This window comes from Natator depressus, chromosome 2 (genome assembly GCF_965152275.1).
Source record: "Natator depressus isolate rNatDep1 chromosome 2, rNatDep2.hap1, whole genome shotgun sequence".
Taxonomy (NCBI): domain Eukaryota; kingdom Metazoa; phylum Chordata; order Testudines; family Cheloniidae; genus Natator; species Natator depressus.
The window spans coordinates 143,849,180-143,876,980 of NC_134235.1; the positions used below are offsets into that span (position 1 = coordinate 143,849,180).

At 42.2% G+C, this 27,801-nt stretch overlaps 1 protein-coding gene across 4 annotated transcripts in view; it reads left to right on the forward strand.

Moving 5' to 3' along the window:
- LOC141982752 (sodium-dependent neutral amino acid transporter B(0)AT3-like) overlaps positions 1-27,801 on the forward strand; it is a 120,138-nt gene that overhangs the window by 64,126 nt on the left and 28,211 nt on the right. For all 4 annotated transcript variants that reach the window (XM_074945085.1, XM_074945086.1, XM_074945084.1 and 1 more), the window contains 6 exons: positions 14,617-14,798; positions 15,124-15,234; positions 23,156-23,268; positions 25,566-25,694; positions 26,488-26,644; positions 27,454-27,658. In XM_074945085.1, the coding sequence (XP_074801186.1) occupies positions 14,617-14,798; positions 15,124-15,234; positions 23,156-23,268; positions 25,566-25,694; positions 26,488-26,644; positions 27,454-27,658 (897 nt within the window). The remainder of the gene's footprint in view (positions 1-14,616; positions 14,799-15,123; positions 15,235-23,155; positions 23,269-25,565; positions 25,695-26,487; positions 26,645-27,453; positions 27,659-27,801) is intronic.

Sequence of the window (27,801 nt, forward strand, 5' to 3'; positions counted from 1 at the left end):
GGAAGTGGAAGGGGGCAGATAAGGGGTGGGGGCCAGGCTTTTTGGGGAGGCACAGCCTTCCCTACCCGGCCCTCCATATAGTTTTCCAACCCCGATGTAGCCCTCAGGCAAAAAAGTTTCCCCACCCCGATCTAGATCATCCCTGACAGGTTTTTGTCTAACCTGCTCTTAAAAATCTCCAATGATGGAGATTCCACAACCTCTCTAGGCAATTTATTCCAGTCCTTAACCACCCTGACAGTTAGGAGGTGTTTCCTAATGTCCAACCTTAACCACCCATGCTGCACTTTAAGCCTATTGCTTCTTATTACAAGGAGGGAGAAAAATTGTTTTCCTTAACCACTGAGGATAGGACAATCTTTTATGTACTTGAAAATGTCTACCAGCTGCCAACTAGACACTGAGCCATTGATCACCACCCATTGAGCCCGACAATCTAGCCAGCTTTCTATCCACCTTATAGTCCATTCATCCAATCCATACTTTTTTAACTTGCTGGCAAGAATACTATGGGAGACTGTATCAAAAGCTTTGCTAAAGTCAAGATATATCATGTCCACTGCTTTCCCCATATCCACAGAGCCATTTATCTCATCATAGACGGCAATCAGGTTGGCCAGGCATGACTTGCCCTTGGTGAATCCATGTTGACTGCTCCTGATCACCTTCCTCTCCTCCAAGTGCTTCAAAATGGATTCCTTGAGGACCTGCTCCATGATTTTTCCAGAGACTGAGGGGAGGCTGACTGGTCTGTAGTTCCCCAGGTTCTCCTTCTTCCCTTTTTTAAAGATGGGCATTATATTTGCCTTTTTCCAATTGTCCAGGACCTCCCCCAATCGCCATGAGTTTTCAAAGATAATGGCTAATGGCTCTGCAATCACATCAGATCGAGGGACATGATCGTTCCCCTCTATTCGACATTGGTGAGGCCTCATCTGGAGTACTGTGTCCAGTTTGGGGCCCCACGCTACAAGAAGGATGTGGAAAAATTGGAAAGAGTCCAGTGGAGGGCAACAAAAGTGATTAGGGGATTGGAACACATGACTTATGAGGAGAGGCTGAGGGAACTGGGATTGTTTAGTCTGCGGAAGAGAAGAATGAGGGGGGATTTGATAGCTGCTTTCAACTACCTGAAAGGGGGTTCCAAAGAGGATGGACCTAGACTGTTCTCAGTGGTAGCAGATGACAGAACAAGGAGTAATGGTCTCAAGTTGCAGTGGGGGAGATTTAGGTTGGACATTAGGAAAAACTTTCACTATGAGGGTGGTGAAACACTGGAATGCGTTACCTAGGGAGGTGGTGGAATCTCCTTCCCTAGAAGTTTTTAAGGTCAGGCTTGACAAAGCCCTGGCTGGGATGATTTAGTCGGGGATCGGTCCTGCTTTGAGCAGGGGGTTGGACTAGATGACCTACTGAGGTCCCTTCCAACCCTGATATTCTATGATCAGCCAATTCCCTCAGCACCCTGCATTAGATCTGGACCCATGGACTTGTGCATGTCCAGCTTTTCTAAGTAGTCCTTAACCTCTTCTTTCGCCACTGAGGACTGCTCACCTCCTCCCCATACTTTGTTGCCCAGGACAGCAATTTGGAAGCTGACCTTGTCTGTGAAGACTGAGGCAAAAAAAGCATTGAGGACTTCAGCTTTTTCCACATCTGTCACTAGGTTGCCTCCCCCATTCATTAAGGGTCCCACACTTTCCCCGACCTTTTTCTTGTGGCTAACATACCTGTAGAAACCTTTGTTACCCTTCACATCCCTTGCTAGCTGCAACTCCAGTTGTGCTTTGGCCTTCCTGATTACACCCCTGCATGCTCGAGCAATATTTTTATACTCCTCCCTAGTCATCTGTCCAGGTTTCCACTTCTTGCAAGCTTCCTTTTCGCGTTTAAGTTCACTGAAGATTTCACAGTTAAGCTAACCTGGTTGCCTGCCATATTTGCTATTCTTTCTGCACATTGGGATGGTTTGTTCCTGTGCTGTCAATAAGGCTTCTTTAAAATACAGCCAGCTTTTCTGGACTCCTTTCCCCCGCATATTAACCTCCCAGAGGATCCTGCCCATCAGTTCCCTAAGGTCTGCTTTTCTGAAGTCCAGGGTCCGTATTTTGCTACTCTTTCTTCCTTTTGTGAGGATCCTGAACTCAACCATCTCATGGTCACTGCTGCCCAGGTTGCCACATCTACTGCTTCCCCTTACCCACAAGGCTTGTTACCCTTTGAAAGAAAGCTATTAGGTTGGTTTGACACGATTTGTTCTTGACAAATCCATGGTGACTGTCACTAATTGCCTTATCATCATCTTCTAGGTGTTTGCTAATTGATTGATTGGTTGTGTCATTATCTTTCCAGGTACTGAAGTTAAATTGACTGGTCCGTAATTCCTCAGGTTGTACTTATTTCCCTTTTTATAGATGGGCAAATATAGTGCTCCAGTCCTCTAGAATCGCTCCCATCTTCCATTACTTTTTGAAGATAAGTTCTGATGGCTCAGATATCTCTTCATTAAGCTCCTTGAGTATTCTAGGATGTATTTCCATCAGGCCCTGGTGACTTGACGACATCGGACTTGTCTAAATAATTTTTAATGTATTCTCTCCTTATTTTAGCCTCTGGTCCCACCTAATTTTTACTGGCATTCACTATGTCAGATGTCCAATTGCTACTAACCTTTTCTTTCTCCTCCTCGGTCATTTCCAACTGATATGGCCCCAGCTGATAAGGTCTAACAAGAATTTTTGCTAAGTGGGTGGCCTTGCACTTTGCATCATTACATTTCATCCCATATCTATTACTCTAGTTTTAAAAGGTCATTCAGATCTATTTGTGTGGTATTCCAGTCCTCCATGTTGACAATACCCCCAACTTTGTGTCATCCACAAATTTTATTAGCATGCTCCCTGTTGTTGTATGCATTGGCAGAGCTGGGGATGCAGTGGGTTTGGGGTGCACTGGCAGAGGTGTGGCATACATGGGGTTCACCCTGGGCTCCAAATCCTAGTTCCTGCCCTGGCTGTGACCCTTGGCTCTGGCCCCTGATACCTGCTCTAACCACTAGGCACAACCACCCATATCCTGATCACTGACAGTTTGAGCAGCCCCAAACACAAACAATAAGAGAACTAGAGCGGATATGGCAAATATGGACTCTGCAAAGGTCAATCTCTCTCTGATGGAGTTAGTGGAAGCCCTTAGGGTGACCAGATGTCCTGATTTTAAAGGGACAGTCCTGATATTTGGGGCTTTGTCTTAAATTGGCACCTATTACCCCCCACCTCCTGTCTGGATTTTTCACACTTGCTGTCTGGTCACCCTAGAAGCCCTACCGATCTTGCAGGCTCAAGTTGCCACCCTGTAGACACAGAATGCAGTGCTGCAAGCTCAAGCCACACTGCCTTCAGCTTTGACCCCCTATGCAAGCCCAAGCTCCCCTGCCTGACAAGTTTAACGGCAATAGCAACAAATTTTGTGGGTTCTTAAAATCAGCATTGGCTCTTATTTCTGCTATGCCCACATTTGTATCCACTGATGAACTGCAAGTGAGATTATCAGCCTGCTTACTGGGGAAGTCCCGGTATAGACATCTCCGCTCCTAGAAAAATTGATCCTGCTTCTGGGACAATTTGAAGACTTCATTAAAGCTATGGTTGTGCTCTTCAGCTGTGCTTCGGGTATTGCTATAGGGACACCAGCCACTTACTAAAACATACAGCAGAGTTCCAACCCATGTGTGACACTTTATGGTGCCCAGGGTTGTGACACTGATGGCTTTTTGGGGTGCCCAGGACTGAGTCACCTTTTTACTCCTTGTTTTCAGCAATAGGGAGGGGTGTGGGGGTTTTTTTTGGTCTTAGCTGGTGTCAGCTCCTTGACACTGCCAGCCCTTCAATCACTTAAGCACTCTCCTCTGGGCTTATGCCAGCTCTAAATTCACCTTGCAAGTTAACAATAGGTGCACCCTGTCAAGGTTCCTTCCCCACTCTGAACTCTAGGGTACAGATGTGGGGACCTGCACGAAAACCTCCTAAGCTTACTTTCACCAGCTTAGGTTAAAACTTCCCCAAGGTACAAATTAATTTTACCTTTTGCCCTTGGATTTCCACTGCCACCACCAAACTTTATCTGGGTTTACTGGGAAATGTAGTTTGGACACGTCTTTCCCCCCCAAAATCCTCCCAACCCTTGCACCCCACTCCCTAGGGAAGGTTTGGTAAAAATCCTCACCAATTTGCATAGGTGACCACAGACCCAAACCCTTGGATCTGAGAACAATGAAAAAGCATTCAGTTTTCTTACAAGAAGACTTTTAATAGAAGTAACGGAATCACCTCTGTAAAATCAGGATGGTAGATACCTTACAGGGTAATTAGATTCAAAACATAGAGAATCCCTCTAGGCAAAACCTTAAGTTACAAAAAAGACACACAGACAGGAATAGTCATTCTATTCAGCACAGTTCTTTTCTCAGCCATTTAAAGAAATCATAATCTAACACATACCTAGCTAGATTACTTACTAAAAGTTCTAAGACTCCATTCCTGTTCTGTCCCCGGCAAAAGCAGCATACAGACAGACACAGACCCTTTGTTTTTCTCCCTCCTCCCAGCTTTAGAAAGAATCTTGTCTCCTCATTGGCCATTTTGGTCAGGTGCCAGCGAGGTTACCTTTAGCTTCTTAACCCTTTACAGGGGAGAGGATTTTTCCTCTGGCCAGGAGGGATTTTAAAGGGGTTTACCCTTCCCTTTATATTTATGACACACCCCAATCTCAAAGAGCATCTGAAGTGTCCCCCTGCAGTACCCAGATGCTCACAGATATTATGTAAAAACTGCTTAAGAAACAGTATGCTCATCTAGACTGGTACAAACTCAAGATCAGGTCTCTTATAACATTACAGCACTGAAATATATTTCTAGTGAAACAGTCATAAATTTATGATTAATGTTAAATTTTAAGAAATACTGAGTAAGGCTAGTAAATGGAAACAGAAATGTTTACACATATAAAAAACAAAACATAAAACACTATCCTAGGTCTTCACTTATTAATGGTTTCTTTTTCTATTTAAGAAAGTAGATTTTCTCCTAAGGATTCAGTTTGACAGAGCTGCTGGTTTTCAGTCAAAGCTGGAATCCAAGTATTTGTGAACATCCTGTGGCCTTCCAGTGCACCCCCAATAAAACTCTTCTCCTCCATTGCTTGTTTTTTTTTTTGTTTCACTTTACATCGTTGTTTTTATTAGCATTTACTTCAAACTGATGATGGGAGGCCCATTGGGAAACAATGCAATGCTTAATTTTCATGGCAATTAGCTAGATGGACAAACACTCCTGGCTTGAGATAACTGGTCTCTGCTGGTGACTTATATCCGGAGAGTCTGGGTATTAAACTATATGTTCAATACTTATACACAACTCCATAAATATCTGTACATACAACATACAAGGATATTAATGACCAGCATGAACCTCAGTTTCATTTAATTTCTTACATGACACTGTTGGATCATATTAAAGAAGTTCTGTATTAAAATCACAAATGAGTTTGATTCCCCATAGTTTAAATTCCAGGGTATTACTAATTAAGAGGTCTCTTGGGTTTTGGTACTGTTTCTCTCCCTCTATGTGTGAAACTTGCAAGCTGCTAATTGTGTTAGTACATTCTAAGACAGAGTCTGTTCTCAAAGCAATTCACAGAGACTCAAAGCAATACTCTAACAACAGAAACAGCACCCAGAGACTCCTCGCCCTTTTGTTGTATTAACAATTGTGATTAAAATAGAGATAGAGGATGTATGTGGATGGATGCTTGGTGTGGATAATAACTGAATGATCAGGGAGGTGCCAGCCTAAGAATCCAGTGTCCATCGGCTGAAGAAGGCGTCAAGTGGAAATAACCAGAGGACCCCCGGAGGGCAGACTGGAATCCACCCAACAGCCTCAAGAATGGGAGAACCAAAGAACAAGATAACATCTAGCAGCACGGAGCCGTCAGGAATGTGCCATCTGCTGATTGATTCAGCAACAGCATGATGAAGCAATTCCCACAGACTGGCCTAGGAAGAAATTCCTATAAAAAGAGACTCTAAAAAGTGAGAACTTTGGGGTCTGATTCTGCAAACCAACTTCCAGGAGCATCAGATGAGCATCTGACAAGGCCCTGCTCCCTCCTCATGTCCAGGCCACCCGGCCAGTGGCTTGGCATGAGCAACTCTAAGGCTGGTAACTATGATAACAACTTTGCAGAACCTGTGTGTGTGTGTGTGTGTATGAATGAATGACTGTGTGAATAAATATGAGATTGAATGGAATGTTATAGCTGTAATTAACTGCTTACTATGATTCTTTCTGTATTCACAATAAATGTGGTATTTTGCCTTTTTCCCTTTAATAAGATCCTGTTGGTTTTTATTTTATTGGTACAACAACACTTTTTATGGATAAATACTATGAAAGCAGTACGTTAAGTGTAGTGAGTATGTCAGACCTGATAGGAGTTGCTGACATAGTAGTGTTAGCTGGCAAACTGTTCACTAATAGATCCCTAGGTCACAGCTTGGTAGTAGTCACGGAGTGGAATGAGGCCACCCAGCATCATCTTTTCTCTCTCAGCCTAAACAATGATACTAAGAATGAACTGGCACTGGTGGAATCGTCATCTGGCCTGGATGCCTTAGTCAACTTAAGGATCAGGATTGAAGACCACCTGACCAAACACCACCAAGAAAAAAAGATGGCCCTCCTGGCTCTCTCCAGCCCTGCTGGCTCTGGACCAACTTCCCTCATAGAATATCAGGGTTGGAAGGGACCTCATCTAGTCCAACCCCCTGCTCAAAGCAGGACCAATCCCCAACTAAATCATCCCAGCCAGGGCTTTGTCAACCCTGACCTTAAAAATATCTAAGGAAGGAGATTCCACCACCTCCCTAGGTAACGCATTCCAGTGTTTCACCACCCTCCTACTGAAAGAGTTTTTCCTAATATCCAACCTAAACCTCTCCCACTGCAACTTGAGACCATTACTCCTTGTCCTGTCATCTTCTACCACTGAGAATAGTCTAGAACCATCCTCTTTGGAACCACCTCTCAGGTAGTTGAAAGCAGCTATCAAATCCCCCCTCATTCTTCTCTTCTGCAGACTAAACATCCCCAGTTCCCTCAGCCTCTCCTCATAAGTCATGTGTTCCAGACCCCTAATCATTTTTGTTGCCCTCCGCTGGATGCTTTCCAATTTTTCCACATCCTTCTTGTAGTGTGGGGCCCCAAACTGGACACAGTACTCCAGATGAGGCCTCACCAATGTCAAATAGAGGGGAACGATCACATCCTCGATCTGCTGGCAATGCCCCTACTTGTACATCCTAAAATGCCATTGGCCTTCTTGGCAACAAGGGCACACTGTTGACTCCTATCCAGCTTCTCGTCCACTGTAACCCCTAGGTCCTTTTCTGCAGAACTGCTGCCGAGCCATTCGGTCCCTAGTCTGTAGCGGTGCATGGGATTCTTCTGTCCTAAGTGCAGGACTCTGCTCTTGTCCTTGTTGAACCTCATCAGATTTCTTTTGGCCCAATCCTCTAATTTGTCTAGGGCCCTCTGTATCCTATCCCTACCCTCCAGCATATCTACCTCTCCTCCCAGTTTAGTGTCATCTGCAAACTTGATTTGGAGGATGGTGTGGATTGCACCCTCAGCACCAGTCCCTTCTCTGTCATCCAAACCCATACAAGTTGATCAGGTCTAGCCTTGCCTTTCTATGTCGAGAAGACTCAATGCCGGGCATTGGGCTTCTGCCTATACTGCGGAAGACCAGAACACACTGCATCAAGCTGCTTTGCCAAGGTCCAATCTGTGCCTGAATCAGGAAATGCCAAGCCCCAACTCGATAGGGGACTCTGGGCTGGGCTGGTGCCCTTCCCCTCTTCCCAGCAGCCCATGCCAACACTCATCCACTGGTACCCTGGTGATGGCCAAACTTCCTCCCTATCTCCAGCACCCTGAGATACCCAACACCAACTTAGAGGTGGACTTGGGTGCCTCAGCCAATTTCATGAATCTGGAGTTTCCCCAAGGACACAATATCCCCACTGAGCACAAGGACTCCCCCAAGTTAGTGGAGTCCATAGACAGGTCACTCCTTTTGTTGGGACTGGTCACCAACAGATGGCTCCTTATGTGTATGTCTACACTGCAATTAGACCCCTGTGGCTAGCCTATGCCAGCTGACTTGTGCTCCTTGGGCTTGGGCTGAGGGGCTGTTTAATTGTGGTGTAAATGTTTGGGCTCAGGCTGCAGCATGAGCTCTGGGACCTTCCCACCTCACAGGGTCCAGCCAGAGCCCAAATGTCTAGATCACAATTAAACATCCCTTAGCCCAAACCCCTTAGCCAGATTCCGCTGGCATAGGCCAGCCATGGGTTTTTAATTGCAGCGTAGATGTACATAGAGGTACCTATCCTTCAAGGGCATTCAGAAACCATCTAGTTTGGGTTAATTCATGCACAGCATTTACTAGGTGTCCTTGGAATCCCCTGGTTAGTTGCCCACAACCTGCACATCTGCTGGTGGTTAGGCAGGATATGCTTTGACTTCCTGTCTTACCAACAGTGCTATCTCCCCAAGAGCAGACCTGGGGGCCAGCAACCTTTTGTGGCTTATTCAGTCCTTGAACAAATTCTGTGATACAAAGAGAGGATCCAAAAGCGACTTTGGCAACCTGCATAATCTTCCCCAATTGCTGCAGGGATTTATGTTGGCAAACAATTGCTATTTAACATATTGAGCAAAAAGAAAGCTGACCTGCACTGCCTTAACACAGCTATGACTGCCTCAATGACCTCCAGCCAGGAGAAAAGGTTCCATTTGGGTGCATTTACTCCCTCTGAACCCAATCTATAGGTACTCCGCAACTATCTAGAGGAAAACCTGCAGAAGGGGTTCATTGGCCTCTCCACATCCCCAGCGGGGGGCTTAATTGTCTTTGTAAGAAGAAAGGCAGCTCCCTCCAGCCTTGTGTGGACTAGAGAGTGCTGAACAAGATTACATTCTGAAACTGGTACCCATAACCACATATTAATGACTTGTTCAAAAGACTCCACTCCACCAAGGTCTTCAAAAAGTTGGACCTCCACAGAGCTTATAACCCAAGGAAAGCAGATTAATGGAAGACAGCCTTCCATACCAGGTTGGCCAGTTGGAGTATTTGGTCATGCTGTTTGGGTTTTGCAACACCCTGGTGACTTTCCAGCACTCCATAAAGGACACCTTTAGGGACATGCCAGACCAATTTGCCTTCATTCACCTGGATGACATCCTGATTGTCTCTGAAAGTCAGGACCTCCACAATCATCATATGCACACTGTCTTGGAGAGACTCTGCCAAAAAAAAAACCAAAAAACAAAACACACCTCTACACAATGCTCAAGAAATTTGAATTCAATAAGGACACCATGGAATTCTTGGGATATATCATCCCACCTGAGGGACTCACAATAGACCTGTGTAAAGTGGTGACAACATCTGACTGGGCTGCATCCAAGGGTGTATGTGGGATGCAGCAATTCCTGGGGGTTGGCAATTTATTGAAGGATTCTGTAGCCTGGTTGCATCCATAATGGCAGTCCTGAAAAAGGGGACCCAGTTCACCTGGTCCATGAAGGCTCAGTTGGCCTTTGATTAACTAAAGAGGGCATTCACTTTAGCACCTACGCTGAATCACCCAGATACCACTAAACAATTTGCAATCAAGGCAGACACTTAATACTGCACCTACAGCAACGTTTGATCTCAAAACATGGGCCTCCACAACCAATTCTACCCTGTGATTATTATTTGAAAATAACCCCAGCAGAGAAAAATATGATATTTGGGACACGGAACTTGTGGCATCTTTTGATTAATGCCACCTCCTAGAAGGGGACATTCCCAGTCCAAGTTCTGACAGTCCATAAGAGCCTAGAATATCTACTGACTGCTAAAAACCTTATGTTAGGATATAGATATTCAGGCCTGTCTGCAAAGGCCTGTACTTTAAGAATTTAGGTGTATTCATATCACTTGGCTAGTTTTAGAGGTATAAAAGAAAGAATCAAACTCACTGTCTGCTGGTGTAAGGGCCTTCTCTTACTGTGACAGTTTGAGGCCCTGTGCTTAGGCTAAGGCCTTTGGCTAAGCAGCAGAGGCAGCCATAAGCTAGGAAGCGAACAGTCACATCCTCACATTCCAAACTAGTCACATTGAAAGAAGGTGCTATTGGGCTGTTAGGAATACAATCCTGTCCTGAATACAATCCTGTCCTGATAATTCCTATCACCTCCAGAGAAAGGGAAGTGCCTAGAAAATGTAAAAGGAAACTTAGTTTGATAGCATCCTGTCTGGCAAGAACTCACTTATCAATAGGTGGGATGTGAAATCCTCACTTCTGTATTGTTTTGTCATTAGAGTTCCCACTTTGCTATTGTTTGTCTGTATAATCTCTGTCCGGTTCTGTGATTGTTTCTGTCTGCTGTATAATTCGTTTTGCTGGGTGTAATCTAATTAAGGTGGTGGGATATAATTGGTTAGCTAATCATGTTACAATATGTTAGGATTGGTTAGGTACATTTCAGTAGAATGATTGGTTAAGGTATAGCTAAGAATATTACTATATAAATTAGGGGCAAACAGGAAGTAAGGAACTTGTATTTAAGCTTGCTGGAAGTTCACCCCAATAAACATCGAATTGTTTGCACCTTCGGACTTCGGGTATTGTTGCCTCTGTTCATGCGAGAAGGACCAGGGAAGTGGGAGAGTGAAGGAATAAGCTCTCTAACACCTTAGTCAATTCAGATCTGCTGGTCCCTCTTTTTGGCTCACTTAGATTTTGTTGTACCCTATTGCCTTGGGATGAGCAACTTGAATGTACATGCCCTATCCCACAATGATGATTATCTCGAACCTGGCAAAAAGTCCTCTGCCAACATGTCCAACTTTGTCAACAGGACACTCAGACTGTCTTCCATCCACTGCCTGTGATCCACATCTGCCAGACACTGAATGATGCAGACACCCAACCCAGAATTCTGATGACAGAATGGCCTCCTATCATAAGGGTTGTCTTTATGGTCCAGAGGGATAACCAACGCTCAAGTATTGAAACTATGTCACAATTCACCACTTGTTGTACATTCTGGCTAATTCAAAATCTGAAATCTAGTCTGGAGAAGCTTCTGATGGCCAGCCTACGAGCTTACATGAGGTCCTGCAACTTCTGTTCCTGTACCAAGAACCCACAATCAAATCCCTTATGATCTCCTCCAGCCTCTGTCCATTTCAAGAGACTTCCCTGTAGAACTGCCACACACCCAGGAACACTCAGTAATCCTTGTTATTGTTGAGCTCCTAACAAAGATGGTGCACTTCATCATGTGCTGTACTGTTCCTACCTCCTGGGAGACAGCTCAGTTCTTCCTAGAAAATGCCTTCTGTTATCACAGGTTAACAACAAGCATTGTATTGCCAGTTCATCTGATTCTGGCAGGAATTTCTTAGACTCCTAGGCATCACTTTGTCTGCCTAGCACCCACAGACTAATGGGCAAATACAGAGTCAATCAAGTCTTGAAGCAGTACATTAACTGCTTTTTGAGCTACCACCCAACTGGCTTCTGCTGCTGTGCAATGCCAAATTTGCATATAACAATGCAATCCATGTCTTGACCCAACATAGCCAATTCTTTGCAAACTATGGCTTTCACCCCACCTTCCACCCAGACTTGCCCATGAGTTCCCCAGTACCAGCCACCATGGATTTTGACTACACCAGCAGAGCCAGTCTCCAGACAACCTAACAAGTGCAGCTGGCCTACAGTAAGATGCCTAATTGGCTATACAGCAACTAATCCTGTTCTCTGATTTTATTTGGTAATCTGTAACAGATCCTGTCAAAAATAAAGGGAAGGTAACCACCTCTCTGTATACAGTGCTATAAAATTCCTCCTGGCCAGAGGCAAAATCCTTCACCTGTAAAGGGTTAAGAAGCTAAGGTAACCTTGCTGGCACCTGACCCAAAATGGCCAATGAGGGGACAAGATTCTTTCAAATCTGGATGGGGGAAAAAAAAAACAAACAAAAAAACAGGCTTTTGTCTGTGTGATACCTTTGCCGGGAACAGATCAAGGATGCAAGCCTTACAACTCCTGTAGAGTTAGTAAGTAATCTAGCTAGAAAATGCCTTAGGTTCTCTGTTTTTTGGTTTGTAAATTTGCTGTGCTGGAGGGAATGTGTATTCCTGTTTTTGTGTCTTTTTGTAACTTAAGGTTTTGCCTAGAGGGATTCTCTATGTTTTGAATCTGATTACCCTGTAAGGTATTTACCATCCTGATTTTATAGAAGTGATTCTTTTACCTTTTCTTTAAATAAAGTTATTCTTTTAAGAACCTGATTGATGGTTCATTGTTCTTAAGATCCAAGGGTTTGGGTCTGTGTTCACCTGTACCAAGTAGTGAGGATATTATTATCAAGCCTTCCTCAGCAAAGGGGGTGTAGAGCTTGGGGGGATTTGGGGGAAAAAAGACATCTCCAAGTGGTCTCTTACACTGCCACCACCAAGCGATTTAAACAAAGAACAGGGAATCAGGTTTTTAACTTAAGCTGGCAAGAATAAGCTTAGGGGGTCTTTCATGCAGGTCCCCACATCTGTACCCTCAAGTTCAGAGTGGGGAAGGAACCTTGACATATCCTAACTAGTACCCTCTCCTGGCTACTGGTAGGGAACAGTTTTCTGGTGACTGGTGTCATGATTCCCTGTTATTGCTTCTTATAGTGGCCCCTACTGGTTGCTGCTCAGCTAGCTATTCCTCTCACCTTCTACAGGTATCCACACTGATGTGGGACCCTAGTGCTTCACAGTACAGCTGGGCCAAATTTTTTGGAAGAAAAGTTTATTTGCCAAAATGCAGTTTGGCTCAACCAAAACTATTTGTGAATTTGACACATTAGTGGAACAGTTTCAGACAAAAATAATTGCGGGAGGCTATATTCAAAAAGGGATTTGAGTTGTTCTGTGAATGGTGCCTGAGGAGAAAAATGTGGAAAATGCCAGGTTGAATCCCTACTCACTAACAGGGACTTGAACTTGGGTCTCTCCTTCCTAGGTGAGTGCCCTAGGTCAGTGGTTTTCAAACTTTTTGGGCTGTGTATCCCTTTCCAAATAATGTAGTCTACCGCATATCCCCATCTGAGATAGGTATATTGTGATCCTATGATTAGATGCCAAGTCTGTCTAAATAAAATGCGTTGTCTGCCATTACATGATTTTTCTCACGTACCCCCAACAAGAGCTTATGCACCCCTATGGATATATGCACCCCAGTTTGAAAACCACTGCCATAGGCTATAGTCATTATCTCTCTGGCCCAATGACTACTCAAGTATTTGATACAAAGCAGAATGGCTTCAACAGGAGAGACAGAGAGAGAGAGACCCAGCCCAGAATACCTACAAGTCTGGGATTAGTGCACTCACCTGAGGGGGTGGGGGTAGGGAGACCTTCGCTCAAGTTCCTATTCCAGAGTTTCCTGTATCTCAGGTGAATGCCCTAGCCATTGGGAAGGCAGAAAAAGGGTGAATGCACATGCCATCATGTCCTCCTCCTGTCCTGTCAGTCTAGCTCTTCATTTCCTGTGCTTTCACACACACACACACACACACACCACAATAAAATGTTTCATTCCATTTAAACAATTTTTGTCAACACTTCTGATTTGCCAAAAATTTTGAATTTCAGTTTTGCTCAAACCAATTTTTTCTTCATTTTTGGAACTGTCAGTGAACCACAAAATCAGTTACTTGCCCAGCTCTATTCCACAGGACTGACCACTGGTAAAAAACTCTGGAGAATACCAGCGGTTAGTGGACCACAGTTTGGTTACTGCTGCCCTAGCTAAGACTGCAGACTTGGAAACTGAATAAAAGATCTCCCCACTGTATTTTCCACTGAATGCATCCGATGAAGTGAGCTGTAGCTCATGAAAGCTTATGCTCAAATAAATTGGTTAGTCTCTAAGGTGCCACAAGTACTCCTTTTCTTTTTGCGAATACAGACTAACACGGCTGTTACTCTGAAACCTGCTGAATATTGGATCCCATGGCTCCCATTCTGGCTTTCACAAAGTGAGTTGAAAGCAGTCTTCAGCTGAGGAGTCCCTCAATACAAGGGAATTCACCAGTGGAAGGATGACCAGCATTCTGTCTCCCCTTCACAGCCCTTGCATAGGAGGATATATTGGGGCATGAGCATAGCCTCCTCTGCACTCTGTCATTCCCTAGCTGCTGAAACAGCCCATTGGGCAGGGATTGTTGCCATGTGCAATTTAGAATAGCTCCTCATGGCTGTTTATAACTGGTCCCATAGGGTCGCTGTAAAATGTATGGCCTCCTTCTGTACACTACCCAGATGAGGATTTCAGTCCTTGATCATTTAGTCTTGACTAAATATTTTAAGTTTCCAGAATAGCTGCCTTTCTTGACTAATATAGAATGTTGCTTCATAATTATTGATCCCACAGTGCATGGAAAATGGGGTATTGCTTAAATTTCACACTTGACAGTTTAGTAATACTTGTCATACTTTTCTTTTCAGGACACATTGAAGAATGCCATGAAAGTACTGCAGTAAATTATTTCTGGTACAGGAGAACTTTAAACATAAGCTCTGATATCACTGACAGTGGCAACTTACAATGGTGGTTAGTTTTGTGCTTGGCCATTTGCTGGTCAATTGTGTACATTTGTACCATTCGAGGAATTGAATCCACAGGAAAGGTGAGGAAATAGAGAGCAGACCACTTAGAAAAGTTGACTTGCTGCTCTGTCTCTTGTCCTTAAAGTACTGAATTTCAACTTCAGGGGAAATACAAAAACAATTATGTTCTTTCAAACCCTAATTCTTGGAGTAGATACCCCCAAATGTATTTTAGGGAGGGATTTTATGACAAAACAAAATGGTCATTCTGCTTCCTGAAAAAAACATGTTATATTTAGAATATGCTGCTTCAAAAAAATTGTACTAGAATGAGATGTTGTAGTAACTAAAATAACCTCTATTGATCTTGTTGTCTCTGTCTCACTTTTCTTATTTCCCTATTAGGCTATTTATGTAACAGCCATATTTCCTTATCTGGTCCTAACTATATTCCTTATTCGTGGACTCACCCTACCAGGAGCCACTGAAGGTTTAGTTTACCTCTTCACTCCTAATGTAAGTATCAGTGTTGGCAGTATAAAAAAAAAAACCAAAACTTTTCTCTAGTTGTACTGTCCATCTAGCTTTCAAATATCACTTTTCTAAAACTTCCTATCCAGTATGTCATCTAAGGTTTTTTTCAGTCAAAGTATTTGTAGTTGTCTGAATATATCTTAGATCTTGATAAAGAGTGAAAGGAGTACTAAATCATTTTTTTACTAAGCATTTTCCCATACTTTGTGATACAATATATGCTTAGGCGGAAGCATATTATGAAGGCATCATTAGTGACACCATAGTTTAAGTGGAATTGAGTTTTGCACTTTTAGGACTGATTCAGCTTCTTGTGTATCCTTCTGAAAATTACAGCACTTACTGAGTAAAAAAATTATTCTGAGATTTTAAAAATAATTCACTTTAGGAATTAAACACTTTATTTAAAAAAAAAAAAAGATTAATGGTAATTCTGCTCCCATCCCCTGCAATTAATTATTCTTCATAATTGAAAGCTTCTTCAGGAGAGCCTGAAAGAATCAGGATTCACTGTGAAGAACTGTCCTATTTCAAAATGACTGCCATCCCCCAGTTGTCCTCAATAGGACTGAAAGCACAGATCCCCTCATTTGTAGCCATTTTGAGAACGCTACTTAGCTTGTAATTGCTTTTTGAGGAGGGGAGGGGGAAGGGAGAAGCAAACAGCAAATCAGCACAGGGCAGAGAAAGTCAAAATTCTCTATAGTTTTTGCCTAGAACATCCACAGGTCCCTGCTTTAGCTACTTTTGCTTCTGCTGGCTGGAGTTTCCCACTGGCTCCTCTCTACCCTTCTTCCCGAACACCACAAGATGGGGGGAGGGGAAGAGGAGTGGCACCACCTGGACCCTAGTATCCCCAGAGTGTGTGTGGGTCTCCCCATCACTGTTCTAGGACCAGGGAAGGAATGGCCCAGCTGGGCACCATTTTACTACCATCCCTAACTGCCGCAGTTCCTGCTTTGGATGTTTCTGTTCTCACATCTCCCAGGTGAGTGCCTTATTCACTGAGATATTGGGTATTCTGAACACACACACCAACCAGTCCCTAAAATCCCCAGCTGGCTCACCCCTGGCTGTATTTTGTGGGAAGTAGGCATGCTCTGAGCATGCCTACCAGATCGGGCCGCAGAGGCAAGACAGGCAGGAGAAACCCCAATGTGATTTTCAAACTAGGCTAAGGCATCTAGCAGCTCATCTAGCTGTGAGGAAGTATTAGGATTTAGGCAACTTTGTGTGTTCCCAGTGGGGGGAAATTGGGATTAGGTGCTCATAGGGTTAGGCAGCAGCAGAACAGTGGTTTTGTGAATGTCAGGCATCGAAGGCCATTATTTAGGCACCACTAAGTCCCTTTGTGTCCCACAGTGTTTCTGGCTCCTCATAGCATAGTGGGCCACCATCTTCCCTCTGGGCAGTTATGGCTTCAATCCCCATTGAGAAAAATGGAAAGCGAGCAGCAGTTTGTGAAAGATGAACTGTCATTTATGAAAAATAAATGGCAAAAATTGACCATTAATCCTAAATATCTTTTCAAAAGCAACCCATTGCATCAGATCTACTCCACAGGTAGGCCAGGAGTGGGTATCTAAGCTGTAAGTGTGTATATGCAGGGTCACATAAGGAGGTCCAAGAAGAAGGGGGAATTTGTAGGTGGTGTGCATGGGGTAATGTAGGGCGGTGCGAGAGGGAGGGGGACTTTGGAGGACAGAAGGGAGGGTGAAACTGGTGTACACTTTAGCTATTTTCTTCTGCTCTAGCTAAGAAGGCAGTTGAAAAAATCAAGTTTTAACTGATCCTATGCTTGGAGCCGCTCCATAGTAATGTAAAGCAGCTAGAGTGTATCAGTAAATCTGGCCATAAAAGTTAAAATTAAGAAAGTGATTTAAGGTTGATACATCATATCTTCAAATCATTAAACCACCACATGGTGACATTAAGTTTCTTCAGTATACATGTATGAAATTTTATTTTATAAAGGAGGACACTCCTAGGCAAAAACTGTTAAGATGTTAAGGTGGAGCGTACAGTTTAGCAATTTAGGATAAACTACATTACAGGGATGTTGCAACTATCCTAGAACCTAGCATTATAAACATCAATGGGCTTTGGATTAGGCCCTTAAATATTACACAAAGTATTTTAAATTCATGTCAGTGGAGGAGTATGATAACAATGGCACTTCAGTCTCTCTCTTACAGCTAAATAAGAATTCTTCTTTATAAAATTGGATAACAGAAGTCTTAAAAATCTGTTCAGATCAGTAGTTTGGTGGACAAAAACCTATTTAATTGACTTTCACTGTCTTAATAGCTAAAATAACTACTATAAAATCCTGTACTGCAAGATGGATCTAATTTTTAACATTTTCTAAAAGGCTTCAAATTCTATTTACATAAAAATATAATTAGAGTTTTGTAACAAGATGCACTCACCTCTCACAAGCACATCCTGTCTCAGTGAGTGTGCCTGCACATTCTCTCTCAGTTTGTGGTGTGTCTTTGGTGACTCAGCCCTCCAGCCAAGTCTGTCTTCCGGGGTACAAGTGCAACAGGGGTTCTCTCAGTGCCCTCTGTAACATCTCTCTCAAGCTGTCCCTGCTTCAGAATAGGGCCGTGCCCCAGGCCTCTTTCCCTGGAGGTAGTGTCTTCACCCTCTCAGGGCCTTTCTGGCTTCAGCTAGGGCACTACAGTTCAGTTCCCCTTCTGGGGTGCCTCAGAGCTCAAGCCACTTTCCCAGTGGCTGGGGTGGGGTAGGGAACCCAAGCCCACCCTCTACTCTGGGTCCAAATAAATAGCAGACATGCCATGTCCCTTTATCTAAGCTGCACTGCTGCTCTAATTCTCTGGGCCACTTCCCCAAGGCTCCAGCACATTCTTAATCCTTACCTCAGGGCCCTGTCCTGATGAAGTCCCAGCAGCAAGAGCTCCTTCTTGCTCTCTTTCAGCAGCACAGCCCTGGGTCCTGTAGTTCCCTCAGCCAGCCATGCCATCTACTCTCCTCCAAGCAAGGGACTGGACTCATACTGGCCCTTCAGCTCTTCTTATATGAGCCTGCTGGGTTACGATTGGCAGCTTCCCGCACAGCCACTCTAGGCAGCTTGGAGGACCGCTCTACTGTCCTTTTCTGGGGCAGGATGTGGCAGGTGCCTCAGGATCGAGTCCACCCCCGTCACAAGCATGTTAAACCTTACATACATACTCTTACTTTGTACATACTCCAAAAGGAAATAACATATAGCTTAGGTTATAAAGTGAAAATAATGGAAACAACTTTTGAAGTTTCACCTTGTTAGTGTTTAGGGGAACTAAATTGTATTAAATACCAGACTGCCTTCTAGATGGTTTCAAATAATATTTTTAAGATGCTATATTTTATAAATATTTAGTTTATAAATTGAACAATCAGATTTTAAAATGAATGAATTAAACATTTCAATTATGCTGTCAAAGCAAAGTTGAAAGTGATGAATACTAATTCTATAAATATATGTTCTTGATTCTTTTGAAGTATAATTCATATAAATTAAAAGTTTATTCTTGCAGCTGCTCCCTCTGTAGTACTCCCATTGACTTAATTGAGACCATTATCGCACTACATCTAGCGCTATGCTGATGGGAGAGCGCTCTCTCATCAGCATAATTACTCCACCTCCACAAAGAGGTGGAAGCTATGTTGGCAGGAGAGTGTCTCCCCACCAGCATAGCATGGTGTGGACAGTCCTTAAGTCGATGTAACTTATGTCTTTTTCACACCTGAGTGACATAAGTTATATCGACTTAAGCGGCAGTGTAGACCAGTCCTCAGAGTTCTGCATACACCACATCTGTAGGCCTATGATGGATCCATTACCTTTTTACTGTGGGACTTGACAATGCCTTAATCATGTCTCTACTATGGTACTTCAGTTTCCCTTCGTTTGGGGTAGTTGTGTGATTTTGATGCAGTTTAGCTTTCCACCCAAACCATAAATTCTTTCTTTTCCAGGGTAACAAAAAGTACAGAAGAAACAAAATACATTCCTTTCCCTCCCTGGCCATAATCTTCTTCCAGGAACATATGTTCTCCCTCTGCCTGCTACCTTCATTCAGAGGAACGAAGGGTGCAGTATTGCTAACCCCGAAGTTCAAAAATAATGAATGTGGCTGAAAAATCATTAATCATGAGGGATTTTTTAAAATTATGTTGTGTGTTTAGGTCTCTTGACTTTTCAACTCTCTCTGCTCACACACTGGATGAGTGAGACAATTAGTGTTGCCAGCACTCCCAAATGTATTAAAGTGATTTTGACCCCCGCCCCGCCACTCTCATCCACACATCTGCCCATCAATGAATTTTGCACCCCACTCAACTTCACCTCTGCTCCTTCTGCAGTTGCTGGGGCTCTTCATCCCCCTCTTCTAGGCTAGCAGGGGTTGCAGCAGGGTCCCCTTTTCCCTTCCAGTCTGGAGGGGCAACTCCAAGGGCCCTTCACCCCCCTCAGCCTTTGCCAAGCCGGTATTGCAGGAAGGGAAAGGGAAGCAGAACTACGCTGAGCTTATGGGCTCTTTCTATTCCCTCCTCCCCTCTGTGAGAGTGGTGTCTACTCCTGTGCGGAGGAGGGAGAGCCCTTCCTGCACCAGCTCTGATTGGCTGCTATGTCCTAGGGGGTGGGGAGTAGTGGGAAAAGCAGCCAGTCAAAGGGGGATTTCCCACAGTCAGAGTAGGGTGAATTGGGTGGGACAATCCCAAAATACAGAGTTCAAGTCCTGGTCCTGGACTGAGACAGCATTTGTCCTGGATTCCCTGTGGTGCTGCTCCATGCTTGCCCGAGGCTCAGGGCTGGCACCAGACTCTTTACAGTGGTAGGGGAGGGGATGTGAGCTGAGCTTTAGCCTCCTCCCCTCACCCCAGGAAGCCCCATTCCTGCTTCTCCTCTTCACCCCAAGACCCACCCCCTGGCCAGGTCAGAAGTGAGAGCTGGGACATGGTAAGAGGGATAGCTCAGTGGTTTGAGCATTGACCTGCTAAACCCAGGGTTGTGAGTTCAATCCTTGAGGGGGCCGTTTGGGATCTGGGGCAAAAATTGGGGATTGATCTTGCTTTGAGCAGGGGTTTGGACTAGATGACCTCCTGAGGTCTCTTCCAACCCTGATATTCTATGATTCTAAGAGCTTCCCAGAGAGCCCTGGCTGCTGTGGGGTGCCCTGAACCCTCCGCCTGCCCTTGCCGGGTGGGGACACAGGCTGGCGACTGCTCTCGGGCACCCCAGCCCCTCACCCAGGGCAGGTGGCGGGTCCAGGACTCCCCACAGAGGCCCGGGCTCCTTGGATGGCTCTTATTGTGGCCTGGCTACAGCTTCCAGCTTGGTCAGGGGGCAGGGCCTCTGCCTGCATGTGTCCTGCTTTTGCCTTTTGAAAAGGTGGTCACCGTAAGTCAGAGCTGAAATTTGCAAGAGAGCTGGAGCTTCTCCTATCACCCAAGCCAAACTCAGATGACTCACAACAAACACAAGAGTTGTCAACACTGGAAGTAGGGCTTTGTCCCTCCCTTTCAGGAAGACCTGGTCTGGGACCCCTCAATAAAAGCAGATATACACAGCAGGCCTCTGGCTCACACCAATTCTCTCCTCCCAGGCCCTAACCTTCTACTTCCACCACAAGTTTAAATCTTTACCACTTGTGATCAGGATCACCTCTCTTGATATAGGGATAATAGTCATTTGTCCCTCCTCTTTGCATTCCTTCCTTTTCAGGTCTCAAACATCTTGTCCTCCTCTTGAGTTCCTGATCCTTTAGGCCTGCTCCCTGGCCCTTCACCAGTACTCTTGAATAGAACAGTTGCTTGTCCACTATGACTCCTAAATCCTGTTCAGAATCTCTGATTTCCAGGATATAGTCCTTCATTTTGTAGGTATGGCCTGCATTCTTTGATCTTAGGCGCATGGGCTTTCCTTTGGCTGACTTAAAATGCATTTTGTTTCAATTGGCCCATCCTACCAAAAAACCCAGATCACTTTCTATACTTGCATCATCATCATTTACCACCCTGCCAATCTTTGTGTTATCTGCAAATTTTAATCAGCAGTGATGTTACATTTACTTTCAGATAACTGTTGAAAATATTGACTAGTGTCAGGCATAGATCTGAGCCCTTTTAAAATATTGACACAGCATTTGTTTTCTTGCCTTCTGGAACTTCCCTACTATTTCAAGATCTACTAAAAAATCATCAGTGAGCCAAAGAGTTCTTTGGCCAACTGTTTTAAAACTCCAGGGTGCAAGTTATGTGCCCTTTCTGATTTTAAAATGTTTAACTTCACTAGATGCTCTTTAACATCCTCCACCGTTATTGCTGAAATAGAAAAGTATATGATATAACTAGATCACTCAGCTTTTTTTCCCAAATACAGAACAAATATGTATGTACATGTTTGTACATTTATTATATTTGACAATTTTAGCATCTTCATCAGTGTTCGGATTCCTTTCCCACCATACATTTTTAAAAATTTCTTCTTGTTGTAATATGGGGACTTTGTCTGTTAGCAACCCCTTGCAGTGGGATGAGGAGCTACAACATCCCAATTCCATCCCCCTTATGCCGCCACATTTGATTCCCTGTTTGTCAAGTCCTTGTTATGACCCAGCGATGTGGCCAGGTTCTTAATAGTCTCTGCCCTCCAGGATAATGGAGAGTCAGAAGCCCCATGGCTTTAGTGGGGCTAGACAGCCCTAGGTCTCCTCGGTTTAGAGACTTCTTCTCAAGAGTCCTTGGCTGGAAAAGGTAGAAGAACCCAGATCCACGCACTCCACTCAGTGTTCCAACTCAGGGACCTTGTTTAGGGCAGCCAGAACTAATAATTTTCTATCCCTTCCTGCTCTATAAGCTATTTATTACCTCTCCTTCTCTATAGGCTCCCCCAGCCTCTTGCCCTGGGCCCTGCTTCTCCCCCTTCAGAGCATTGGCTTCTCTGGTAGCTTCTCCCCAGTCTACTGGAGGGATCATATCACTGCAATTCTTCTGCATCTCTGGCAGTTTCTCTTCTCCTCAGAAATTCCCCCTCTAACTGAGGTCCTTTTATCATGCCTGGGTGCTTCCCTGCCTAATTAACTACATCCCAGTTACTTGGTGAGTTAACTACTCCCAACTGAACATGAGCTGCCCCATTCCCCACTGTGGAGCCTGTCAGAGGGCCACCTACCCACTAACATTGTTTTTAACCCTACCAGTCATGAATTCTTTCATTGATACCTTTAGCTTCCCTTTATGAAGTGTTTGCATTTCTTAACTTCTAATTCATTCTTCATTATTAACATCCCCCTTTTTTATTATCTTTTTACTTTTTATTGCTGCTTTCTTTTCTCTGCAATTAGTACGCCTTTTTAACTGATAAAGCCTTGTTATGTGATTGTGGCTTTTTGGTGCTGCTAGTACATTTTAATATTTTTAAACACATTGATTCAAGAGACATGGAAAAATAAACACACTTTTCTCCAAAAAACAGAAAACAGTGAAGGTTAAATACAATTTTCATACACCACAATTGGTGGCATTAGCAAGACAATACTGAAGTAGCTTGATTTCATAGATACTCAGTTATTACTGTGGTGAGCACCATAGAAATACATATACATAAGTAGGGAGAAAAAAGTATTAATCAAAGTTTAATATGTCCATGTAAAGTGTCACTCAGAAAAACTTATATCATAAAATAGAAGATTTTTACTACAATAAAAACTAAGACATTTCAGAATCCCTACATAATGGGCCTTCAAATTATGCTGATTTATTGGAATATTTTGGCATTCACTTCAGTTTTTCAGCACACTTAAGTAGGACCACAATTCATGAAATATGAGAACAAAGAAAAAGACAACTGAAAGTTTGAAAGCAAGTCTAATACTCACATTCATTGCAATTGTTTCAGCTGAACATTCTCAAAAATCCCCGTGTATGGCTTGATGCAGCCACCCAGATATTTTTCTCTCTCTCCTTGGCTTTTGGAGGACTCATAGCATTCTCAAGCTACAACTCACCAAAGTAAGTATGGCTATGACTTTCACAGATTAGATTTCAAAGTAGCAGCCATGTTAGTCTGTATCCACAAAAAGAAAGCTGTAGCTCACGAAAGCTTATGCTCAAATAAATTTGTTAGTCTCTAAGGTGCCACAAGTACTCCTTTTCTTTTTGCAGATACAGACTAACCATTTGTTGCATATTATTATATTCTTCAAATTGTCAAAACCAGCATTTATTTGTGATACTTGTAAAGTATCTTATCAAACTTTGACCTTCCAATGGGTAAACCATGTTCACACTAAAATGTGTATTTTAAATAGATTAGAAGATGGTAAGAAAAAATTACTAATTTTAAACCTGAAGGGAAAAAAAGATGACAATTTCCAAAATATCACTATTTGCAAGAATATTATTTCTTATTGAAACTGAGCATAATTTTATTTCAGGACTTACATTTTGTGATTTTTCTATGGGTAAAATTTATATCTATATCTATACACACACACACGAGGGCTGTCGACTAATCGCAGTTAACTCATACGATTAACTCAAAAAAATTAATTGTGCTTAAAAAATGTATGGTGATTAATCACAGTTTTAATCACATTAATAAATTTCAGTTGGTATTCTATTGTTTAATAAACATTTTTGGATGTTTTTCTACATTTTAAAATATATTGATTTCAATTACAACAGAATACAAAGTGTACACTGCTCATTTTATATTATTTTTTATTACAAATATTTGCACTGTAAAAATGATAAATAAAAGAAACAGTATTTTTCAATTCACCTCATGCATGTACTGTAGTGCAATCTCTTTATCGTGAAAGTGCAATTTACAAATGTAGATTTTTTTTTGTTCCATAACTGCACTCAAACAAAACAATGCAAAACTTTAGAGCCTACAAGTCCACTCACTCCTACTTCTTGTTCAGCCAATTGCTAAGACAAACAAGTTTGTTTACATTTACAGGAGATAATGCTGCCCTCTTCTTGTTTACAATGTCACCAGAAAGTGAGAACAGGTGTTCGCATGAGACTTTTGTAGCTGGCATTGCAAAGTATTTACGTGCCAGATATGCTAAACATTCATATGCCCCTTCATGCTTCAGCCACCATTCCAGAGGACATGCTTCCATGATGATGCTCATTAAAAGAATAATGCATTAATTAAATTTGTGACCGAACTCCTTGGGGGAGAATTGTATGTCTCATTGACATTGTATGTCGATTTTACCTGCATTCTGCCATATATTTCATATTATAGTAATTTCAGATGATGACTCAGCAGATGTTCATTTTAAGAACACTTTTGCTGCAGATTTGACAAAACGCAAAGAAGGTACCAATGTGAGATTTCTATATAGCTACAGCACTTGACCCAAGGTTTAAGAATCTGAAGTGTCTTCCAAGAACTGATAAGGACGAGGCATGGAGTATGCTTTCAGAAGTCTTAAAAGAGCAACACTCCAATGCGGAAACTACAGAACCTGAACCACCAAAAAAGAAAATCAACCTTCTGCTGATGGCATCTGACTCAAATGATGAAAATGAACATGCATTGGTCCGCACTGCTTTGGATTATTATCGAGCAAAACCCGTCATCAGCATGGATGCATGTCCACTGGAATGGTGGTTGAAGCATGAAGGGACATATGAATCTTTAGCGCATCTGGCATGTAAATACCTTGCAATGCTGGCTACAACAATGCCATGAGAACACCTGTTCTCACTTTCAGATGACTTTGTGAACAAGAAGCAGGCAGCATTATCTCCTGCAAATGTAAACAAAGTTGTTTGCCTGAGAGATTGGCTGAACAAGAGATAGGACTGAATGGACTTGTAGGCACTAAAGTTTTACATTTTATTTTTGAATGCAGGGTTTTTTGGTTTTTTTACATAATTCTACATTTGTAAGGTCAACTTTCAGGATAAAGAGATAGCACTTTTTTTTTACAGTGCAAATATTTGTAATAAAAAATATAAAGTGAGCACTGTACACTTTGTATTCTGTGTTGCAATTGAAATCAATATACTGGAAAATGTAGAAAACATCAAAAATATTTAAATAAATGGTATTTTATTATTAACAGTGCGATTAATCGAGCCATTAATTTTTTTAATCGTTTGACAGCCCTTTATACATATATATATATATTATGTTTATCCATATTATATGGATAAACAGTCCACAGTCTAGGTCCATGAATTAAATTGTAGACTAATTACTAAAAACTAATTATTTTGCTAAAATATATATGTTGAATAAACCCTATCATGTTGTGTAAATTAATTTGTATGTGTTTTCTTTCTAGAAATGACTGTGAGAAGGATGCTGTGACAATAGCAATTGTAAATAGTATGACATCACTGTATGCCTCCATCCCAATTTTTTCTATTTTGGGATTTAAGGCAACCACTGGTTACTGGGACTGCCTGGACAGGTGGGACATCTTGGATTTTCAGATGCTATGGTGCAGCCTAAATAGATAACATGCTACTGCAGAAACATATATTCAGAGAACACATTTGTATTGAAGGGGAACAAGTTATAAATAGGAAACGTAATATAAACATTTTATGGCAATGCACATTAAAAGGTCATTATCAATAATTATCAGAGGAGGCATTAATAACACATAAAACAAATACTAAAATACTTATTCATTATTATTATTATTATTTACTTATTTGTATTACAGTTGTGCCTGAAGGCCCCAGTCAGGGATCAGTGTTAAGTTGTGCTAGGTGCTATACAACTATATAGTAAAATGACATTTCCTACCCCAAAGAACTCTCAGGCTTACAAAACACAAGTGGTTCTGACAACAGGTGGAAGTGGGAGGGAGAGAGAACAAGATAGCAATAATATGAGCATGTTTTTACAAAGACCTGCTTTATGTACTCTGTCTGCATAGTCTGAAGGTGGAGTTTGTATTTGAAACTATAAGCCAAATTGTAATACTTAGTTTCTCCAAATATTTTCCCCATAATTTTAACAATACCCCCATTTAACATTTTTGTTTCTATTGTGAAAACTGTATAAAACTCAATGCAATTCTCTATTAATATTTTAAATGTACATTGTACCATAAATATATACAGTACTGACTATAGCTAGGTGAGTACAAAATAGATAATGGGTTCCTGCAGAAGCTTCTGTAGCTATAATCTAAAGATATCTAAACAAATTCTTATACATTAAGGAAAAATGTTGAAGCATGCTTTCTCCGGCAGGAACATTATCAGTATCCTCAATGAATTTGATCTTCCGGACCAAAGCATCACGAGAGACAACTATACAATCTGGTTTGGATTCCTGAATACAACCCATCCAAAAAAAATCACTAGTCTCAAATTGAGAAGTTGTGACCTTCAAGAATTTCTTGAGCAGGTATCACGCTTGCATGCTAAAAAATAACCCTTGCTCAAAAATGTTATGGACTGTGATACTTTTCATCCTCTTAACATATATGTTCCATTGCACTTGCAAAACATTGCTAAAAATAACATTGGATACCTACCAAACTGACGATATTTCTTTTGTTTCTACATTTCAGGCATCAGTATTGTTATAAAAACTTTGAGATCAAAGTTCTCTGGCTTAGCATTCCAAGAATTCCTCTATCAACTTACACCATAACACAACTTTTTAAACTGCACCAAGGTTTTCCCATCTGGAAGCTACCATGGGCACATGATTCACCCTAATTTGGCTTATTTGAATAGCACAGGAAATACATTTGTACCAAGATTTTTTTTTAAATGAATCTTATGCTAGACCCCTAAATACATAGTTTTGCAGATCAAGTCACTTATTTAGGTGCCTAAGTGCTTAGCACCTAGCAGCTCCCACTGACTTCAGTACGTAACACTTTGGAAAACCAGGTAATTTATTTAGGAGCCTAATTTACAAATTCATTTTCTTAAAATTAATAGATTCTTAGATTTTAAGGCCAGAAGGGATCATCTAAGTCTGATCTCCTTCATAACACAGGTCATAGGACTTCCCTGAATTCATTCTTGCTTCACGTCCAATAGCTTGCAATTACAGGATCTCTTTTAGAAAAACATCCAATCCAAAATCTTGACCTTGGAGTTTAGAATTTGAATGAACAAGATCTGCATGTGCATTATAATGCTATATGTTTGAAAAATAAATCTTATTCATCAAAATGTGTTATCTGTTTGTGAATTCTGCAGAGTGCATCTGGAACTGGCCTTGCCTTTATTGTTTTCACTGAAGCAATTATTCTGATGCCTGGCTCACAGGGCTGGGCTATCCTGTTTTTTGTAATGCTGTTCAGCTTGGGTCTTTCTTCTATGTTTGGAAACATTGAGGGGATTTTGACTCCTCTCTTGGAGCTTCCTGTTGTATCTAAATCTGTACCCAAGGAGGTTCTATCAGGTGAGCAGGTTATTTACAGGACTTTCTTCATTTTGTTCACAGAAGCTAGGCTCTTTACAAACTCATGAGTTCTTAATAGTTTAATAAATATTTTATGGGGAATTAGTTTGCAATATTTGCTCATTGCCACTTCAGAATCTAAA